We start from the raw sequence: 23174 nt of genomic DNA, 5'->3' as shown, positions 1-23174 counted from the left end.
ATTGCAGACTATTTAGTCAATCAGGTTCTGCACACACATTCCCTAATGGCTACCGTGCGCAAGCTATGCGCTGGTGTTCCTGGTGACATGATATTGCTGTGACATGCGCTACTCATCATGCATGTCTGTTTTCTGCTTCCCACCACCCACCCCAGCCTTCACCTGTTTGGTCTCTGCTTTAGTTTTGGTCAGGGGGATTTGTACAGCGTACCTTGCTCACTGCCTGTAGTTATGATGCATGAAAGAGTAGAGCCTAATGCCAAGACTAATGTATTGCAAGTATTGTAATATTTTTCTAATAAATGGTTAAACTAATACATAGTGTTTCCTTTCTGACCCTCCACATGCACACACACTCTATCACACAGATCACACACACATACTGTACATACTGCTGTCTCCATGGTACCACTGAGAGTTCTGGGGTCAAGGGAACTCAAACACACAAATAAATGTGCACACACACACACACACACACACACACACACACACACACACACACACACACACACACACACACACACACACACACACACACACACACACACACACACACACACACACACACACACACACACACACACACACACACACACACACACACACACACTTGCTCTGGTGGGCTAAAGCCAAATGTCTGAAAGTGGACTTCACATCTGCATCCTGTTAAAACTCACTAATAAAACACCTCCAAACACAACACAAGAAACACACACACACACATTCTCACCTCAACCCTAACTGGAAGTAGTTCCAGGCTGAGGTTGTTTAGGGATTGTTTAGGGATTAAATTAAACTGAGAATAGCCCAGATATTTCCTTTCTAACATGACCATGTGTTCTTTCTGTGGTTACTATATCTTCTCTGTCTATTCACTGGCACACGTGTTGTAATATAAGTCTCGGGCTTGGTGTGTTTTCCATCTCCATGTTTTGTCTGTTAGTTAAATTGGGGTGATGCAGGCCTCTGGGAGAAGTTAACTCACCATGACCAAATATAAACGTGTAGAATTAATCCTGCCATTGCTCTGAACGCAGCGACCATATAAAAGTCAGAGCAGAATGCATAGCTAATTTATGAGTCACTTTTTTAAATTCTCTGTATCCCACTAGGCTTAACAAATGCACTGTCCCACTAAACACTATCAATTCCAGTTCCCAAAGTCAAAGATCCAGAATTTGCCATCGTGCCACCGGCCTTAAGGCAGAGGAAGTTTGCCCAGATTTCCCGTACCACTTTGATTTAGATCCAGAGATCTAGAGGAAACTCGGTTTTCAGGAGGTCATATATCAAATCCACATTCATTTCCACTTAATTTGTTCATCGTCAGACACTCCCACTTTCCCGTTGTCCCCATTGCACCATACATAAATTCAACAATCCGACACACTCGCCCACTGTCACAGTGTGCTCTGGACTCTACACTGAACGGATTACCGGTATCGTTATCGTTCATCATGGATTTGAAACTCTTGGCGGTTATGTCTGTGCTTGCTGTGGCGACATACGTTCCTTTCGCACAAGGTAGGCTACTTTGGACGAGTTTAGCTATGATATATGTTATTCGTTATTCAAATAAAGCATTGTGTGGAGGTTTTCTATAGCCCCGCGGGGCGGTTCTGTGTGTGTGTCCATGTTCTGCGGCTGTTTTAGTGAGACGGTGCAGCTGCTGATTTCTGCTAAATTTGTCACTCATAATAATAATAATAATACGTTGTTCAATCGGTCTGCCTAGTTTACACCATGCTTGAGCTACATCGAATTCGATAATGCATGTTATGGGGGTGTTCACAAACGCGCTTTGGTGATGAAATGTTCCTTATGTTATCAAATTCATTTTACATATACAAATATTGTTATTCATGTTCTGAATAGTTCAGTGTGGTCTTTCTCTAACATTGCATTAACAGTGTATCCCAAAAAGTCGGATTTCGTAAGCTATTACAACCGTGCAACTTTATTACAGCAACTTCTTACGTGTTGTGGTGGTTGTCTTCAAAGTTTCACGTGTCGCAAAAAAAAAACTAAATTAGCATGACATGAGCTGAACTAAATGTATAAGTCTTTGAAAATAAAAAGCTTGCTGTACGCTCAATGCTCCGTTGACATTTCACAGAGATATTCTTGTTTTTGTGGGAGATCTTCAAAAAAGAACAGAAATTTCGCATTAATATGAAATGCATATACTAAAATATGAAAATACTACATGTCATGTCTCAAAATCGATATCTATCTTGTGCCTCTATATTGTTTTATGTCCTGCGGATTCTAGAAAAAAAGGACAAATTTAACAGGAAAGTAAAGCCTGCCAAGTAGCCTTTATTCTCGCACAGCCTCCAGCTAGGGCTCCACGATTTGGACAAAATATGTAATTACGATTTTTTTTTGGCCAGATATTGCAATTGCGATTATGAATTTGGATTTTCAAAAACTTGGGTGAAAATGTTGTAATTCCTTCAGACAAGTGTCAGGGTAGAGAACATCACTTCTAAAATTAGATCATATGAATGAATACATGCTGTGCTAACTGAATACACAACCAAATTAAACAAATCATTTCTAACATTTTTATAGGCTACATATGATAATATATAGAATTATTACACTTACATCCTAACAAACATACATTTTTAACTTGATCATCAAAATATAGAGTGCTATAAACGCAGCAGTTGTTCATTAATGAATGAATAACATTATGAGTTCCCATTTCCTATTTTACCATTTTGAGATCTTAAATAACCTAAGTGAATTATTTATTCAGGCAGCCATAGGCTGCAGATGCAACAAGAAGCTTATGATTGTGTAATTATGTAATTTCAATCATTATAATTGACATTTTAAGTCAAAGTGCCTTAAAAACATTTAACACGGAGCCTACCAATTTCAAGATGCAGCCTCTGTCCAAAACATTGGAATCTGGTCCAGTTATTTAACGGGATATGTTTCTACTTCACCCTCATTTATATTGTACATTGTTGGGATAGCTGCTTGGGAGAAATATGTGCAAGATGGAATCTTGTATCTCCTGTCTAGCTTGTTTATCATTCTTTTGACGCCCTCTTTGCAGACTGTGTAATAAGGACCATGTCTTTGGCTATGTGATAGGTATTAACCTCTGTGATTTCTAAATGTCTATCGGATGTTTCTCCCTACCTTACACTTGAAAACGCATTTGCAATCAATGCTTGTTTAAGGCAGGTGGTTGGTCGTGGCAGAGGGTCTTTGCTGCTGTCTGGCGTTTTTTTTTACATCATGCAATCTTCTTAATGTAGGGGATAGTTATTCTACTTCAAATGATTGAATACATTTGCCTCATGTTGCCTCTTGTTGTTACCACATATTACATGCTGACCAACGTGAGCATTGCAAAAATAAATGTACATACATGTTATTCAGTCATTGCACGCACACTGCTCCTGCACGTCAGCGTGGCCATGCGCTAAAATATAACTATTTGTGATGTTCGATGTGCCTCAAGTCCTGCCTCTCCCATCTCCTCATTGGTTTTTAGGAGCATATACCCATGTGCCATCTCCTCATTGGTTTTTAGGAGCATATACCCATGTGCCATTGGGGCGGCAGGGTAGCCTAGTGGTTAGAGCGTTGAACTAGTAACCGGAAGGTTGTAAGTTCAAACCCCCCAGCTGACAAGGTACAAATCTGTTGTTCTGCCCCTGAACAGGCAGTTAACTCACTGATCCCAGGCTGTCATTGAAAATAAGAATTTGTTCTTAACTGACTTGCCTGGTTAAATAAAGGTAAAATAAAAAAATCTCCTCATTGGTTTTTAGGAACATATACCCACATAGGTAATTAAAAGATGACCTGAGGTCCACACTCCAGTCGGTTGTGGTAATGCACCTTTTAAAGTTGGTTGCCAACCGCCATATAAAGTCCAAAGGAGAAGAAGAAGTCTGAAGGAGGAGAGATTACTAGAAACAAACTCGGTTTACCCATTTATCTGTGGATTAATTGTCAGAGTAGAGGACCTTGTGCATTTCAGGTAAAATAACAACCCAATGTTTATATCCCAGGAGAAATTAGCTAGCAACAACAAGTTAACTAGCTAAATTGCCATACATGTTTTATGCTTTTCGCCGTGTCCCCGAATTAATATAGTTGGTTTAGAGTTTGTTTTGAAATTTTAACCTGTGTGTCCTGATCTGTCTGATGTGAGTGGACAAAATGAACATGCGCGCGATGGCGCACACAGACAAACACGCTCGTGCGCCAATAATAAATGCAATTGCAAAAAGTCAAATAACTTTTATCTACAAAATTAACATGATTTACCAATTGGTCAAAATATGCATTTTTATTAGACACCCTAGCATGTATTTGATTTGTAGTGGCCCTAGCACAATTATTTTATTCCTGATCACATGGTGCAATTAATAATAGAATGTCAACTATTTTATTTTATTTATTACATCTAGTTTAAAATCATTGAAAGAGTGTTTCCGGTTAAACATGCTTTATTTGGATGATTCATTGGCTAGTTCCACATTCACTTTCAAATAGCATATGAAAATCATTTTATTTTCAAATAAACTGTTCAAATGAATGGCCCTTTTGAATTTATCTTTAGTGTCATATTCCCCATGAGCAGCAATAACAAGTAGCCTAGGCATTTATAAAGCATTTATAGTCTACTCATTGTGCGTAAAGCAACACCACCAGGGCACGCCAACTCCAGCCAGTGCGTGCATGTGGGTCTATTTATAAACATGGTTTCCATTGAGGATTTCCTACACTGGACCACCAATAATCTGCCATTTTTTTCCATGTAATTACATTAAGATATAAGCTATAGTCATAAAAATTAACAAGTTGATTTAAAAACCTGTGTTTAACCCTTTATTATGGTTGGTGTCTTGACGGATTTGTTTACAATCGTGTGGCATAAAAAGTGTCAGTTGTCGATATATCATATATTAAGCATTAATGGTTATATTTTACAATAACTCGAACCCTGTAAGAATCCTAGATCTAGCTGTCTGAGGTTTTGTTTGTACAGCACTCTCAGAAATGCAGTGTAACTAAGTAACATTTCATGTCTCCTTATGTTATGGGTGGGAAAACAACCCTAATAAATGTGATTTCAAAATGGAATGCTTAAAACCAAAAGAGTCACTTTACCTTGATGCTTAAAACCTAAATAAACACTGTTCTTAACGTGGTTCTTCAATAATTAGTGTAATACTTGTTGGATGCGCATTTGGTGTCCAGGTGATTAGTTACGCCGTGATATTTTCACACATCATTATCTGATCCAGGAAGGCTGAATGTCAGTCAAGTGACCAACAGCTGTTGTGATATCGCATGCGATGCATTACAGTCCAAGTGCTGGACAAAAAGGTGTTTGGATATTTTGGCGTCTCATTCGTTAATGCCGGTGAAGACAGTTGTGCCTGGATTCACGTTGGATTTCATATCCCTAGCGAATATTATTCCAATGTTTTGTTATTTTTTAAACATTTGCTCAGCACATTTATTGCATTATTACCTACAGCCGAAAATAACTTTGGGATATTAGATCAGTCAATCAGTCACCAGCATTTCGACCAGAAATGAGATTGCCTTAAAATGTGGAGGTGTATGTTTCATGCTGACACCACGATATCTCTCAAGGAACTACACTGACCTTTGTGCAACCTGGAAACCCATATCTGAGAATAAAATGTACGTATACACTGAGTCAGTGACAGAGTTCATTTAGAAAGTGCATAGAGGATGTTGTTCACACTGTGATGATTGTAACTTAATCCTAACAGAAAACCATGGATAGATGGCAACATTCTCACAAAAAGGAATGAGCGAACTACAGCAAGTTGACTGGGAACATGGATGAATACAAACAGTCCAGCTATGCCCTCGGTAAGGCAATCAAACAGGCAAAACGTCAGTAGAGAGACAGTGGAGTCACAATTCTTAAGCTCATACACGAGAAGTATGTGGCAGGGATTCCAGACAATAACAGATTCTAAACGTTGCGGACACTGACGCCTTGCTCCCAGACAAGCTAAACACCTTCTTCGCCCATTTTGAGGAAAACACAGTGCCGCCGAAGCAGGACACCGCCTGCGAGCACGAGGCCTGCGAGCTCTCGTTCTCAATGGCCAACCTGAGTAAGATATTTAAGCGTGTTAACCCTCGCAAGGCTGCCGGCCCAAACGACATCCCTGGCCACGTCCTCAGATCATGTGCAGACCAGCTGGCTGGAGTGTTTGCGGTCATATTCTATCTCTCCCTATTCCAGTCTGCTGTCCCAACTTGCTTCAAGGTGTCCACCATTGTTCCTGTACCCAAGATAGCGAAGGTAATTTAACTAAAATCATGTCATCAAGAGGTGCTTTGAGAGGCTAGTTAAGGCTCATATCACCTCCACCTTACACAATACCCTAGACCCACTACAATCTGCATACCGCCTCAACAGATCCACGGATGACGCAATCACCATCACATTGCACACTGCCCTATACCATCTGGACAAGAGGAATACCTATGCAAGAATGCTGTTTATTAACTACAGCTTAACCTTCTCCATAGTGCCTTTCAAGCTCATCACTAAGCTCGGGGCCCTGGGTCTGAGCCCGCCCTTTGCAACTGGGTCCTGAACTTCCTGACGGGCCAACCCCAGGTGATGAAGGTATGCAACAACACCTTCTCTACGCTGATCCGCAACATGTGCTCAGGCCCCTCCTGTACACCCTTGTTCACCCATGACTGCTTGAGTCTCCAACTCAATCATCAAGTTTTCAGACGACACAACAGTGGTAGGCCTGATTACCAACAATGGCGAGACGGCCTACAGGAGTGGAGACGGTAAACGTCTGCAAATTCCTCAGTCCATCAGTGCAGCAATATCTAACAATACACACAAATCCAAAAAGAAAAGAATGAAAAAAATATAGACATTTTAGGAGTAATGTCAGAGTCCAGAATATATATACACTGAATGTACTAAACATTAGGAACACGTTCTCTTTCCAAGACAGACTGACCAAGTGAATCCAGGTGAAAGCTATGATCCCTTATTGATGTCACCTGTTAAATCCACTTCAATCAGCGTAGAGACAGGTTAAAGAAGGATGTTTAAGCCTTGAGACAATTGAGACATGGATTGTGTATGTGTGCCATTCAGAGTGTAAATGGGCAAGACACAATATTTAAGTGCCTTTGAACAGGGTATGGTAGTAGGTGCCAGGTGTACCAGTTTGAATGTGCCAAGAACTGCAATGCTGCTGGGTTTTTCACGCTCAACAGTTTCCTGTGTGTATCAAGAATGGTCCACCACCCAAAAGGACATCCAGCCAACTTGACACAACTGTGGGATGCATTGGAGTCAACATGGGCCAGCATCCCTGTTCAACACTTTCGACACCTTGTAGAATTAACACCCCAACTAATTGAGGCTGTACATATCTAACTCAACTACTCCAGTATCCCTGCACACAGTACATTTGGCTCTGACCATATATATATAAGGTGCATTCGGAAACTAATCAGACCCCTCGACTTTCTCCACATTTTGTTACATTACAGCCTTATTCTAAAATGGATGAAATTGTTTTTCCACCCCGCAGAAATCCTCCCCCCCCCCAAAAAAAAGAATGTGGAAAAAAACACATTTACGGGGTGACTTTTATAAAATATTCTACTTCTATGTTTATCATTACAATAAAATAAGTTCCAAATGGAAAGGAAACACATTGTTTGTCATCTGTAGCCCCATGAAATCAGCCAAAATAAGCTCAATAAGTTAATGCATGCACACACACCTATTTATTATACAATCACCTGTATTGTGAATAGGCCTAGGCTACATAGAGATGTACTTTTCTAATAAACACTTACCATTGTTATTATGCAGTTAGATTGGTGAAAACAAAGTCAAATTGGAAATGTAAAATAAAATAATAATGTGATGATAATGAACTGTCTCAAATGATGCCCAACGATTATGATGCCCAAACTCAAATGATGCCCAACGATTAACCAGAGCAGTAGCTGAGTTTAAAGGCTTCCAAACTTGCAGTGAGCACAAGCCAAAACAGACCAAAGACATGGCAAATACTCAACCATTAAAGGTTTGAGACTTGCTGCCACTCCAATCTGTCCCCTGTACACATGTAATTGTGGGGACACTACCACTTATCAGTTAAATTGGTACAGCACTCTCACTCACGGGTGCAACAAATTGAGCCTCTTACAAGGCACATCTCAAAATATGTTAATGAGCCAGAAACAACAATACCGCCAGTATTGGTTAAAAGGTTTTAGGAGCTCCATAAATACTGTAGAGTACTGTATTCAATTTGCTTTTAGTTTTATTGTATAACACTGTAAAATGTAGTGCAATATATAGCATCAATTCTGTTAAACACATTCAAGGTATTTTACAGTGCATTCTACAGTGTTTTACTGTTGAAATTACCGAAAAGTCTTACAGTGTAGGATAATATCAATGTTGTTCCTGTTCTACTTGACAGTGGGGGCCTTGCTCCTCTCTGACAGTATTTTTCACTTGGCCTTGTGTTCTCTCCTGGTTTCTGACAAAATGAGGTGGGGTTTTCATGTTCTCCACTTGTCTCTTAATGATACTGTATATTATATTCATGTTCTCTGTTCTACCCCCTCTTCAGCTAAGCCCATCAGTATGATGGAGAGGTGCTGGTGTCGTTCTACAGTTAACACCGTCCCCCAGCGCAACATCCGAGAACTGAAGTTCCTACACACACCCAACTGCCCCTTCCAAGTGATGTGAGTACCTCGCCAACACAAACATGCACCGGTTATAGGCAAGATCATGCAGTAAAAGGGGTGACAGGTCTCTCCTGCTGGTCGGACATTTCACACCATCAATCTCATGGAGCTGACAGCCAGTGAAAGGAGCTCCTGAGGCGCACACACACTCACGCACACACACAAATACACACACACACTCTCGCTCTCTCTTCTCTCACACACACTCTCTCCACACACACACACACACTCAATCGCTCTCTCTCACACACACACACACACACACACACACACACACACACACACACACACACACACACACACACACACACACACACACACACACACACACACACACACACACACACACACACACACACACACACACACACACAGGACCTTTAAAAGTGGTGACAGGTCTCTCCTTCTTTTTTGGACATTCCACACCATCAATCCCATGGAGCTGACGGCCAGTGAACGGAGCCCCTGAGGGGCGCGCACACACACACACACACACACACACACACACACACACACACACACACACACACACACACACACACACACACACACACACACACACACACACACACACACACACACACACACACACACACACACACACACACACACACACACACACACACACACACACACTTCTGATAGCCTTCTCATTGTCTATTCTGTAAGCCATGCACACATAATTAGACACATCCATAGGAAGCGTATCGTGAAAAATTGTGTGTGTGGGGGGTTGGGAATTGGATGCAGTTTTGTTTTCAACAGGAAAACATTAATAGCAGCTCTAAATAATTGGCCTGTCTTTCCTCTTACTCCTAACTGATAGGGTCTGATACTGCTCAACATTATGAGATCTGTGTGTGTGTGTGTGTGTGTGTGTGTGTGTGTGTGTGTGTGTGTGTGTGTGTGTGTGTGTGTGTGTGTGTGTGTGTGTGTGTGTGTGTGTGTGTGTGTGTGTGTGTGTGTGTGTGTGTGTGTGTGTGTGTGCGTGCGTGCGTGTGTGTGTGTGTGTGATTAATTAGGTATTCCAGTGTGCTGGAATGGAACAGGGCACCAGAAGCTATCAATCTCATTCTTTCTTCTTTCTCAATTAATCTTATCCCTCTATTTTCTCTTTTTGCAGTGCCAAGCTGAAGAACCACAAGGAGGTGTGTATCAACCCCGAGACCAAGTGGCTGCAGCAGTACCTGAAGAATGCCCTCAACAAGTAAGGGACCCTTTAAGAGAATCTACAACCTAAAACACATTCATGTCTACACAGAAACACGGTATCATTCTCCTCAGAAAATGACATTTTCTCTATTCTCCACTTCATCAGGACATACAGTACAGTAGTAAAGTAGTACACGCTCAGGGCCAAATCTGAACTTGATCTGCATGTGTGCATAACTTTTCATGAACGTCTGCCAGTGACATTCATAGGCTACATGATTTAGGGGAAAGTCAAGGTTATGCGTGCAGAAATTAAATGATAAGGATAAGCCTGGATAGCGCTACAAAAAGTGATACATTTTTATTTAACTAAATCAGATGGACTGGGCATATTCAGGATAGCCTGAACACAGATGCAACATAACATTGATGGGTAGCACTTTAGTATACAGTGCTGAAATAAGAGTTTAACATCCGGAAAGTACCAGGAAACAACAGCGACGTAAGTCAGAAACAACCAGGTGAGAACGTGGTAGTTACTCATTAAAAGTGAGTTTGTTGCTGCTAAATATTGATATAAAGAGTGATGAATCCCTTTGTATTTGTCACATGCGCACAATAGAACAAGTGTAGACCTTACTGTGAAATGCTAACTTACAAGTCGTTAACTTACACGTCGTTCCAGTTAAGAGAAATAAGAGTTTAAGAAAATATTAACTAAATAAACTAAAGTGAAAAAAATAACAATAACGAGGATATATCCAGGGGGTACCGGCACCGAGTCAATGTGCGGGGGTACAGGCTAGTCAAGGTAATTGAGGCAACATGTACATGTACAGTGCATTCGGAAAGTATTCAGACCCCTTGTCTTTTTCCACATTTTGTTATGTTAAAGCCTTATTCTAAAATGTATTAAACATTTTTTCCCCCCTCATGAGTCTACACACAATAGCCCATAATGACAACGCAAAACAGATTTTTTGAAATGTATAAAAAAACACTGTAAATAACTTATTTACATAAGTATTCAGACCCTTTACTCAGTTATTTGTTGAAGCACCTTTGGCTGCAATTATAAGTCCCTCTGGATAAGAGCGTCTGCTAAATGACTTAAATGTAAATGTAAATGAGTCTTCTTGGCTATGACGCTACAAGCTTGGCAAACCTGTATTTGGCCAGTTTCTCCCGTTCTTCTCTGCAGAGTCTCTCAAGCTCTGTCAGGTTGGATGGGGAGCGTCGCTGTACAGGTATTTTCAGGTCTCTCCAGAGATGTTCTGTCGGGTTCATGTAGAGATCTGGAGCAGGATTTCATCAAGGATCTCTCTGTTCTTTGCTCCTTTCATCTTTCCCTCGATCCTGATTAGTCTCCCAGTCCCTGCCGCTGAAAAACATCCCCACAGCATGATGCTGCCACCACCATGCTTTACCATAGGGATGGTGCCAGGTTTCCTTCAGATGTGATGCTTGCCATTCAGGCCAAAAAGTTCAATATTGGTTTCATCAGACCAGAGAGTCTTGTTTCTCATGGTCTGGGTCATAGAGGTGCCTTTTGGCAAACTCCAAGCGGGCTGTCATGTTCCTTTTACTGAGGAGTGGCTTCCGTCTGGCCACTCTACCATAGAAGCCAGATTGGCAGAGTACTGCAGAGATGGTTGTCCTTCTGGAAGGTTCTCCCATCTCCACATAGGAACACTGGAGCTCTGTCAGAGTGACCATTGGGTTCTTGGTCAACTCCCTGAACAAGGCCCTTCTCGCCAGATTGCTCAGTCAGGCCAGCTCTAGGAAGAGTCTTGGTGGTTCCAAACTTCTTACATTTAAGATTGATGGAGGCCTCTGTGTTCCTGGGGACCTTCAAGGATGCAGACATTTTTTGGTACCCTTCCCCAGATCTGTGCCTCGACACAATCTTATCTCGACGCTCTACTGACAAGTCCTTCGACCTCATGGCTTGGTTTTTGCTCTGACATGCACTGTCAACTGTGGGACCTTAAATAGACAGGTGTGTGACTTTCCAAATCATGCCCAATCAATTGAGTTTACCACAGGTGGACTCAAGTTGTAGAAACATCTCAAGGATGATCAGTGGAAACAGGATGCACCTGGGCTCAATTTCGAGACTCATAGCAAAGGGTCTGAATACTTTGTAAATAAGGTATTTCTGTTCCAACATAAAAAAAAACTGTTTTCACTTTCTAATTATGGGGTATTGTGTGTAGATTGAAGAGGGGGAAATAAAATAAAAATATCTATTTTAGAATCAGACTGAAATGTCCACATTGAATACATGAATACTTTCCAAATGCACTGTAGGTAGGGGAAAATTTACAATACATAGATAATAAACAGTGGGTAGCAGCAGAATATAAAAAGTCTAGGTCAATGCTAATAGTCCAGGAAACCATTTGTTTAACTTTTCAGCAGTCTTATGGTTTGGGGGTAGAAGCTGCTAAGGAACCTTTTGGAGCTAGACTTGGCGCTCTGGTAGTGCTTACCATGCGGCAGCAGAGAGAACAGTCTATAACTAGGGTGTCTGGAGTCTTTGACAATTTTAGGGCCTTCTTTTGACACCTCCTGGTATAGAAGTCCCGGATGGCAGGAAGCTTGGTCCCGGTGATGTACCCTCTGTAACTCCTTGTGGTCTGCTGCCGAGCAGTTGCCATACCATGCAACCGGTCAGGATGCTCCCGATGGTGCAGCTGTAGAATGTTTTGTCGTTGTCGTGCCCTCTTCACGACTGTCTTGGTGTGTATGGACCATGATAGTGTCGTGACATGACTATCATTAATGTGTTGATGGCTATTTTATCAAATCAATTAACTGTGTTGAATTAATACATTATTAACAATGAACATGTAACAATGAACTCATTAGTAAGTTGGGGCACCATGGCAAAAGTTTGTTTTATGAGTTACTGTTTCCCGAATTAACTGAAGAATATATTAGAATATGTCATACCAGTCACCCATTAATAATTATTTCCTCATATCAGTCTCATTCTAACATTGCAAAATTATTTGATATCTGCAGGAACCTGAGTCTAAATAAGGATTCAGAGATGCACAAATCGGTTTAATTATTTATTTACTAACTAAATGATCACACAGACATACACAAACAGTATAGGTTGAATTCATTTCGAACATAATGCAATGAAAAGTTCCCTAGTGGACTAACTTGATATGATGGCTTGTTACACCGTGAAAGGGGTGGGGACAGAAAGAGTGGGAGAGACAGAGATTTGGAAAAATATGCTCATGGGAATGTGAATACATTTCACATGAATGACTGCTCATTCGAAAATAATTGCAATGTATATATTTATGCTTGTATGGTTTTGTCGTTGTTCTCTGTTGACATCGCCCAGTCCGTCTATGGGGAGTCGTTCGACAGAAGTCTCTGGTTTGTCCACCAGAGGTAACAATGTCTTTTGTAGTTGTAGTAGGCTTTCTTTGTCTCTGAGTGTTCGTTAGACTGGATCCTTCAGATATACACACGCGGTGGTCTTTGGGTTGAGTTTACTAGACTAACAGTACTTAAACAGCTGCAGACTGAATGTTCCGATGTAGTATTTATTTCTAAATATTTCATAACGTTCAGCTCACGCCGTTGGTCACGCTGGTCTATATTTAAATTGCAACCATTTCAACGTTTTCAACCCGCGCTCCATGCTTTCTGGTCTGTATGTTAATTCTTCAGCAAGTCCTTTTAAGCACTCGCCTTGGAGGGCGGTTCCATCATGTTGCCATAATGTTGCCACAAAATCACATTTAATCTTTTCACAAATAGTTTCATATTTAATCATATAAAGTTGGTTGAAGACGAATGTTCTGAATGGACTCTAAAATTGGAGTGGAGGATACGTGTGTGAATGATAAGGAATCGCTTCTAGTTGGGATGCTTTTGTTGAGTAAGGGTGCAAATGTGGGAGACCCGTTTGAGGTGTCAGAAATGGTGAAGTATGCACTGGGAAAAGTGGAGTTTGTCAGAGTGACCTGGAATTGTTTAATATGGATTAATTGTATTTATGAAGAACAGAGATTGCAGTGAGCCTTAAAATAATCTGGACAGGGCCTCCTGAGTGGCGCAGCGGTCTAAAGCTAAGGCTTCATCGGTTTCAAAGTTATTGAAGGAAGCCCTCAAATTGAATAAAGACATCCTCGTAGTCCTCTCAAGCAGGGAAGCCTGGCGGAAAACCTTGCTTCATTGTAGCTAAACTGCACTACTATCAGCATTGTATGATGTTCGTCGGCGTGTCAGAGAATTTGTCCCACTTCGATGCAACTGAGCACACATAATCTATCTTCCTGGACTATGCCCCCAGCTTTGCTTGTGACCGTGTTGCTTTCAATGATGTCAAGAGTCTGCTCCGTGGACAGACCAACGTTGGGTAAGGTGTGGCTTTTCCTACCCGGCTCTGTATAACATACAATGGCATTGAAGGCTATGGCCGTCCTAAAGACGAACATTCTACCATGGACAGATGAAGCAAATGGCTGAATGTTCACCTATTTGGCAATTAGGGTAATGGACGAATGTGTTTAGCTCTGAAGACTCAGTCTCTCTTTTGTAGATACTGTATAGTGTTGCCAATGGTGTCAGTTGATATTGTTATTATTAGTGCCTTAGTTCTGGTGAGTTAATTTTCCTTTTGTTTTAATGTTTCATTTTATTACCATGAAGCTGCTTGTTTCTATTTTTCTTGACGGTACTCGTATCCAGGGTAGATAAAGCACAGTTCTATTATTAGGTCACGTAATTTCATTAAAGAGGTTGCTGCTAACTTAGTGGTATTGCTGTAAGATGTCAGTTGAGCTATTTCTCTAGCTTAATCAAACCCCTAGAATGTCTCCTACGGCAGTATGGGAATCAACGAAGGCTTATCTAAGGGATCAAATTATTTAGTACAGCGCAGGATTAAGGAAGTGCAATGTTCAACGCCTAGGGGAACCTACAAATTAAATCTTGGAATTTGGATATGACATATTCACACTATTCATCCGTAGATTTACGAAAAACAACATTTGACACTTCAGACAGAGTTTGATCTTCTTTCAATTCGACAAAGCTGAAAATCGAATTAATAAATCTCGACACAAAAATGATGAACATGGAGAGAAATCAGGGAAATTGCAAGCACACCAGCTGCGTCAGAGAACCTCAAATCAAATCATACCCGAGATAACTGACGAGCTGGGTATCAAATGTATTGATCATTTAGAGGTCAATTCATGCTTTCATAACATTTACTCACAATTATACACTTCGGAATCCGCTGGTAATGGTACCTTACTCGACACCCTCTTTGAGAACTTGAGCATGGGGGGTTGGTGGGTTTGATTTGGTAGGGGATCCGTGTGTGTTCTGCCATCTACCTGCTCTGTCTGTTATCTGTATAATCATAAAAAATGCAGAAATGTAAAAAAATATATATATTAATAATAATAATAATAAAAACAATTTAGAAAGGAAGTATGTTTTGAAGTGTCTGTCTTAAATCTGAGAGATATAATACTTTTTTTTAGCCATATTTGTCTGCTTTTTTGTTGGCACTAAAGTACCTCCACACTTCCATTCATTTTTAAAACTGGTACCGGGTTACCTTCAGATATGTCTTGTGAGTGTTGTAGAGCATGTACGTGTTTGTGAGACTATCTGCTTTCGATTAGTTTATAGCCCAAACCGTTCGGACAGAAGTTGACACATCAGTGGTACCGACTTCAGACGAGTCCCGTGAAGCCTGTGAGGGTCGTAGAGCAAAACAACTGACAGGTAACCTTTGCTACAGAAGTTTTAGTGAGAAAACCGGAATCCTGACTAGAGACGCATCACATAATTCAAACTTCCTCAAACATCTTGCACTGTTATCAGTGCATGATTTATGCAAAATGTAGCCCATGGAGATATTGACTCATTTCAAAGGGAATGCACGCATCCGGCTAAAACTGGTATCCCATGTGGACTGGTTCGTACATAAAACATTCACTATTCAGGCTGCAAAGGTGTTGATTTCCACATACTTTTGGTCATGTAGTGTAGTTCACTTAAGGCAACTTTGGTATTACTATGGGGAGTCGCACCATAGCGACTTCAGTTGAAGTATCTACAATCACGCCTGACAAGGCCAATGAAATCCGTGCCTCGCTGGAAGCCCCGTCTTCCACAGGTGATAAGCGTGAGGCTTGGAGTCATACCTACAATTATTTCACTCTTCATTTTGGTGTGAACAGGAACGATTCACGCTACTAAAATAAAACATTTGGAAACGAGACTGTTGTACGTTGCGCCAACTAAACTGTCCCGTAGTGGTAGAGCGTGCTCACAATATGGACTTTGTGTGCTAAAGGTTCTACTTGTTCTCATAAGTTTTCTAATCACAAATAATTTGTTATTCTTTCATTTACTGGTATGAGTAAGATGACTGAGAAAACGACTGAGACTACGGTGGCTAAGCCGGGCTCGGGGTCGAGATCATTCCCCAGTCATACGGTTATAGCATTTCTCTGAAAGATACACCGCAAGATCTTCAGTTTCTTGGCAATTTCTCGCATGGAATAGCCTTCATTTCTCAGAACACGAATAGCCTGACGAGTTTCAGAAGAAAGTCTTTGTTTCTGGCCATTTTGAGCCTGTAATCGAACCCACAAATACTGATGCTCCAGACACTTAACTAGTCTAAACTACGTACGTTTTATTGCTTCTTAAATGAGCACGTCAGTTTTCAGCTATGCTAACATAATTGCAAAATGGTTTACTAATGATCAATTACTCTTTTAAAGTGATAAACTTGGATTAGCTAACACAACCTGCCATTGGAACACAGGAGTGATGGTTGCTGATGGGCCTCTGTACGCCCATGTAGATATTCCATTTTAAAAATCTGCTTTTTCCAGCTACAATTGTCATTTACAACATTAACAATGTCTACACTGTATTTCTGATCATTTTGATGTGATTTTAATAGACAAAAAATTGCTTTTCTTTAAAAAAACAAGGACGTTTCTATATGTATATACATATAAAATATTTTTGACCACTACAGTAGTTACTTCACAATAGTATCATAATTAACAGAGTGAAAAGAAGGAAGCCTGTACATAATACAACTATTCCAAAGCATGCATCCTGTTTGCAAGAAAAATGTGGCAAAGAAATCAACTTTTTGTCCTGAATATAAAGTGTTATGTTTGGGGCAAATCCAATACAACACATTACTGAGTACCACTCTCCATATTGTCAAGCATAGTGGTGGCTGCATCATGTTATGTGTATGCTTGTAATCGGTAAGGGATAGGGAGTTTTTCAGGATAAAAAAGAAACAGATTGGAGCTAAGCACAGGCAAAATCCTAGAGGAAAACCAGTCTGCTTTCCACCAGACACTGGGAGATGAATTCACCTTAGTTAAACGTTTTACTTAAATCTACTTGAAAATCTATGGCAATACCTGCAAATAGTTGTCGAGCGATGATCAACAACCAATTTAACAGAGCTTGATGAACTTTGAAAATAATAATGGGCAAGTGTGGCACAATCCAGCTGTGGAAAGCTCTTAGAGACTTACCCAGAAAGACTCAAAGCTGTAATCGCTGCCAAAGTTGCTTCTGTAAAAGTATTTAGTAAGCGGTGTGAATACCTATGTAAATGAGATATTTCTGTAGTTAATTTTCAATAAATGTGCAAACATTTCTAAAAAAAATGCTTTTTATATTGTCATTATGGGGTGTGTAGATGGGTGAGAGAAAATAATATTTCATACATTTTGAATTCAGGCTGTAACAAAACCAAAATGTGAAATAAGTCAAGGGGTATGAATACTTTCTGATGGCACTGTAGCTGCCAGACACAGATCAGCATACTGTACTATACAAACAGAGAGGCAGACAGTGTACAGCTCTTCCACGCCGTTGTGGGTGTGCTGGAGAACTGGACTGCTCAACTCCTTGAGAATGCCTTCGTTCGAGAACAATTGGATCACTAAAAATCGAATGAACTCTGCAGGTGTTTCTCTGTTGTGTGGGTATTGAAAAAAGAAGGTTAGATAGACTATTTTCTCCCATGCTTCTGGTGCATGTGTGCGCTCTTGGCCAATTGTGAAGAGCTACTTGTAGTGGGTACGCCAGTCAAAACAACGTATATGTCCAGAGTATCTAGTCATTCTATGGAGTTAACTGACTACAGAGAGAGCTATTTAACTGGGTCCTGAGCAGTAATGGTGCATTGATAAAATCCCTGGAAAGCCAAACCAGGAAATAAATTGCCATACTACATCCTATGTGGCAATAATTGCGTAACCTGTCAGTTCATATGCCTTGCCGCCATGATAGCCAAGAACAAGATACAATTCAACCACACCTATGTTTCCTCACAAAACCAGAGAGCAACATCTGTCTGTTGAAGTCTAGAAAGCACATTGCATGTAACATGTTACATGACCTACAGCATGGTCAAGTAAGTCAATGTTTCCGATATTTTCGGACACCTAAACAACTATTGATTTACAACAGAGTTACCGCAAGTAGCAAAGAAAACAGTAGCTGCCTCCACTATTCCAGCACCAGTTTCAACTTTAACATTTCAACATTTCATTTCATCATATTATCTTTGCTTAGTCTAATACAGTGACAACTAAAATATACCAAAAACTATTTAGTCCAATCAACATAAGCTAAAGTAGCAGTCCATGGTACTGATTTCTGTGTGTGCACGCGCATTCAAGTAGAAAAACATGTTCACTCACCCTACTTGTAGAGAAACGCCAAAACCATCCGCCTTTCTTTCATGTTATACTAGCCTAGTACATCTAACTACATATTGAACTTCCATCCTCTCAGGCAAGGAGCACAATGTATGAATTAATGGTTGGATCAGAATCACCATGATAATCATTGGCCAGTATGGAGAATTAAGTAAAACCACAAGTCAAAATCCCTATCTCCATCCATGGCTAATTTATGAAAGGGACATTTTTAGCTAGCTAGCTAGCCCCCTTAGGACAACAACATTACACGATGCAACAATTCATTTCTTCTGTCAATGACGTTTGGCTTTTGATGTGATTGGTGTGAAGCCAAATCCAAACGGGCTTCCCTTCACACTTTTTGGGTGCGCCAGGACCATTCACAGTTTCGCTCACTCAGTTTCGCTCAACACTGTTTGGCTATTTATTCATTTTTATTATCAAGGGAGGCCAAATACTATTTTTTTGACAGGACAGCATGAAATAGATGGGCTTCACATACAGAGACAGAGGGGCGCTGTTTCGCTCGCTCGGATACTTTCTCCTGTGAGATACATTCAGCCTCTTGCGAGTTGAAGGAAAATTATGAAACACAGACAGGCAAAAGATAAATAATTGTATATGTTTTTTTCTTGGTACATTTTTTGGGGACACCTGGCTTCCCTTGAACTCCCTGAATACCCGCCACTGGTCCTGATAGAGAGACTTAAGATGGATAATCATTGTGTTGAATGTGTTTTGCACCATTAGTCTCGTTGACCCATGTGTTACTAACAGCTACAACTGTCTGGAAAATACAGAGAGTATTACTGCAGGGGACAGACACACACAAACACACAGGAGGAGTGTTTCACTGTGGACCCCAGTAGCAGTAGTTATCACAGGGGGAGGTTTGGCAAAGTGAGGTAGTACATTCCAGTGTCTCTAACACTGCAGGAGAGACTCGGGACTAAACCAAATAGTAATTCATCTCAATATGGTGTTTAATCAAAGTGTTTTTGCTGGCGGAACAGTCAAGTGGTTGACCTGAACACACAAGGACGATATCCATATGTCTATGTTAACGGTCGTATATTCATACTGGGCGTCTCTCTGTTTCAGGATGAAGAAAGCCAAGCAGACCAACTAGAGAGCCTGCAGGAAGACCGCCCAACAGAAACAGTGCCAAGTGAAGGTTACACTCCTCTTGCACAGTCTTCACATTTTAATACCTTAAATTTTTATCTAAAAAGGGATCATATTAAAAACATGTTTTTTACAGATCTACACAACCTACATTTTCAAAGTGAAAGTTATATAAAAAAATTAAAAAGCGAAGATGTCTTCACACCACAGAGATAATACTTGGTGGAAGCACCTTTGTCAGCTATTACAGCTGTGAATCATTTTGAATAATATTCTACTAACTTTGCACAACTCGTAGGACAACATACTGTATGCCATTGTTTTTGTCAAAATAGCTCTAAGTCAATACATTTGGTTGGGGATCATTTATGGACAGAAATATTCAAACATTGTCTCTGATTTTCAAGAAAACATAAGTCAGGTCTAGAGCACTCAGGAACACTCAACACCTCTTGGAAAGCAATTCTGATGTCTGACATAAAACATTGTTGTAATTGTCTTTCTGAAAAATACTGAGGTAGGTTTTCCTTTAACTTTTTACCTGGGGTTTACTCCTTTCATATTTGTTTTGACTTTGATTCCTTCTTTTCGCTTTGTCATACAGGCCAGTAATGTAAATGTAAATGTAAATGTAATATGAAGGGAATACACTGTTGTTGATCCCTTTGTTTTTTTGTATTGTGGCGGCAGCATCATGGTATGGGTATGCTTGTCATCGGCAAGGACTGGGGAGTTTGTCAGGATCAAAATAAATATGAAAGAAGCAAGGTCCAGGTAAAATGTTAGAGGAAAACCTAAATCGGTCTTCTGAAAACCCAATCCTTGGATAGTTTTATTTTTCTGTGGGTCAGTTACACAATTTGTTATGCCAAACACACACTATAATGGCTTTCTAAGAGGTGTTGAATGTTCCTGAATGGTCCATTCTCTCCTGACTTAAATGTGCTTTAAACTTATGAGACCAGGTTTGAATATTGCTGTCCATCAATGATTCCCACGCAAATGCATTGAGCTTGAGCAATTTTGACAAAAACAATGGATATATGTTGCCCTAAGAGTTGTGAAAGGTTGGTAGAATCTCATTCAAAATATTTACATCTGTAATCGCTGCCAAAGGTGCTTCCACCAATTATTTACTTTGGGGTGGGAAAACACACAATCAATACATCCTCATTTTGTGTTTTTCAGTATTTTTTTATATTTTTATATCAAATGTGGAGTAGGTTCAGTAGGAAACAAATCTAATGTAATCCCTTTTTTAGATGTAATTTTAAGGAAAATTGTGAAGGGGTGTGTAGACTTTCACTAGCGGCTGTATGTAATGTGAGGCGTATAGCGTGTAACATCTACTCACCTGGCACGCACGCTGAACAGCACTTATCCTGTCCATCACGGAACCTTCCAACCCATGGCTTGCCAAAACCACCACCTCTGTTACCTATGCTACCATAACCACCTGTACCCCTTATAGAATCCACCCCTATTAGCGCCAAGTGAAATTATATCTGTGCATGTATGTTTTTATCTATGATGTATATACCGTTTTTTTTACTATCCTATTTGATTGGTAAAGATTTTTGGAGTTGTTTTGGCCCCTGGCTTCTCTGTCATTTAGGAATTAGAACTGTTCTTTAGGTAGGTATTGATGGGGCTGAGATGTGGAGAGGAAGGAAAGGAAGAGATAATGCGGGAGGATTCATGACAGAATTCACAACTCTCAACCCAAGTCTATCAGCTTGTCCTGGAGAGTGTACAAGGTTCAGCAATGCAAAACAAAAGATCCAAGAGGCATGGGGATGTTCACGTGTGCAGGGCAGCGCCACTAGAACACACTTACAGTATGTCTGCTTAAGAACACACAGGAGTGAATGGACATCCCTGTCTAGTACCGACTCAACCAATATTTTTGTTTTGTGTTGTATCCAGCCATGCTGGATGTTGAAGTATTTTATATAAAGAGTATTAATGTGAAGCATAGTCTGTGATGTTATTCTCTGAGCAACTTTCGTAATTAGCAACATTTAGACTCAGAACTCTGCTTATTGAGCGACCAATGAAAAAGTAGTCGTCCGTAACCGCGTCATGGTTATGGAAACATTAAAGGTAGTACGTCCAGATTTTATTAAAGGAACAGTTAATCCAGACTACCATAAAGGGAAAGTTCAGTCAGATAACTAACAACCCACGGCTTGCCAACGTCGTAGTTCAGGTTCCCCTTTAATTCTGACATTGACTAGTCCCGTACAGTATGAACTAAAATCCTGGACAACACATGCAGTGGGTTAACCAACTTAAATGTGTTGTCAGGCAGACTACCACGTCAATGTGTCATGAAACATTATGGAAATGATAAAGTTTCATATTTAGCAAACCAGACACGATGAAAAGCAAATCTATCAGCAGTTTTAGTGTGCTAGCGTTAGTAGCAGTACAGTAATAGTAATAGTAGAAATGGTAATAGTAGATAGATTGGCTTGACTACCTATTGATGTCATATACTGTATGTTATTTTGGATACCGATGCACTTTACATCCAACATATTCATTCATTAACAATACGTAAGTTTAGAATGTTATAATGAGAACAAGAATATGATCCACACTGTTGGTCTGCTACAGTTAGTCAACTGTTGTACTTTTACTTAAATTTTTCATATAACAATCTTAAGCATGAGATACATCACATTTTCATTTTGAGTGAAAACAAATATTATAAGAAATATGATATTTTTGTAGTTTTTATACGTCAAACACATGTATGTATAATGTATAATGTCTCCAGATCTTTTCACATGAGCCATTTCCTCTGATGTAACGTCATTTCAATGTTAAACTAGATTGTTGAGTCAAATGTCATCTTTAAATAAAAAGTATTCATTTTTATGTTTGCATACTTTTGTTCAATACTGTAAAAAGTAATAACATAAACTATTGGCAACACTACATCAACACATCAACACAACACAGGGGTGGCAGGTAGCCCCTGGTTAGAGGGTTGGGCCTGTAACCGAAAAGTTGCTGGATCGAATCCCTGAGCTGACAAAGTAAAATTATGTCGTTCTGCCCCTGAACAAGGCAGTTAACCTACTGTAGGCCGTCATTGTAAATAAGAGTTCTTTACTGACTTGCCTGTTGAAATAAAATATTTTTTTTTTCTCAGGTTAAGTTGCCTTTATGTCATGGTTAATCTACAGCTATAGCTATTGCAGATCAGACCCCACAAACCCCGTTAAAGGAAACTAGCGTAGTGTGTGCATGGGCCCTAACCCCTGCCAAATCTACAGTTTTAATATGGGACAATTAACACACACACATGCACACGCACACACACACAAATACACACACAAGGGAACACATACATACACACTGCGCCAAGCAGGCCTCTCTTTTCTC

General features: G+C 40.2%; 1 protein-coding gene across 1 annotated transcript; it reads left to right on the top strand.

Annotated features, from left to right (window-relative positions):
• The first annotated feature begins 1370 nt into the window (after positions 1-1370).
• Positions 1371-22664, top strand: cxcl12a (chemokine (C-X-C motif) ligand 12a (stromal cell-derived factor 1)). The gene is made up of 4 exons (XM_046359106.1): positions 1371-1524; positions 8649-8766; positions 9893-9976; positions 19758-22664. Exons 1-4 carry the CDS (start codon positions 1458-1460, stop codon positions 19783-19785), a joined length of 297 nt encoding a protein of 98 aa, XP_046215062.1. The 5' UTR covers positions 1371-1457; the 3' UTR covers positions 19786-22664.
• Positions 22665-23174: the final 510 nt, after the last annotated feature.

This window comes from Oncorhynchus gorbuscha, linkage group LG08 (genome assembly GCF_021184085.1).
Source record: "Oncorhynchus gorbuscha isolate QuinsamMale2020 ecotype Even-year linkage group LG08, OgorEven_v1.0, whole genome shotgun sequence".
NCBI lineage: Eukaryota > Metazoa > Chordata > Actinopteri > Salmoniformes > Salmonidae > Oncorhynchus > Oncorhynchus gorbuscha.
Note: the sequence above shows the minus strand (reverse complement) of the source record. Positions and strands in the feature narration are given on the sequence as shown.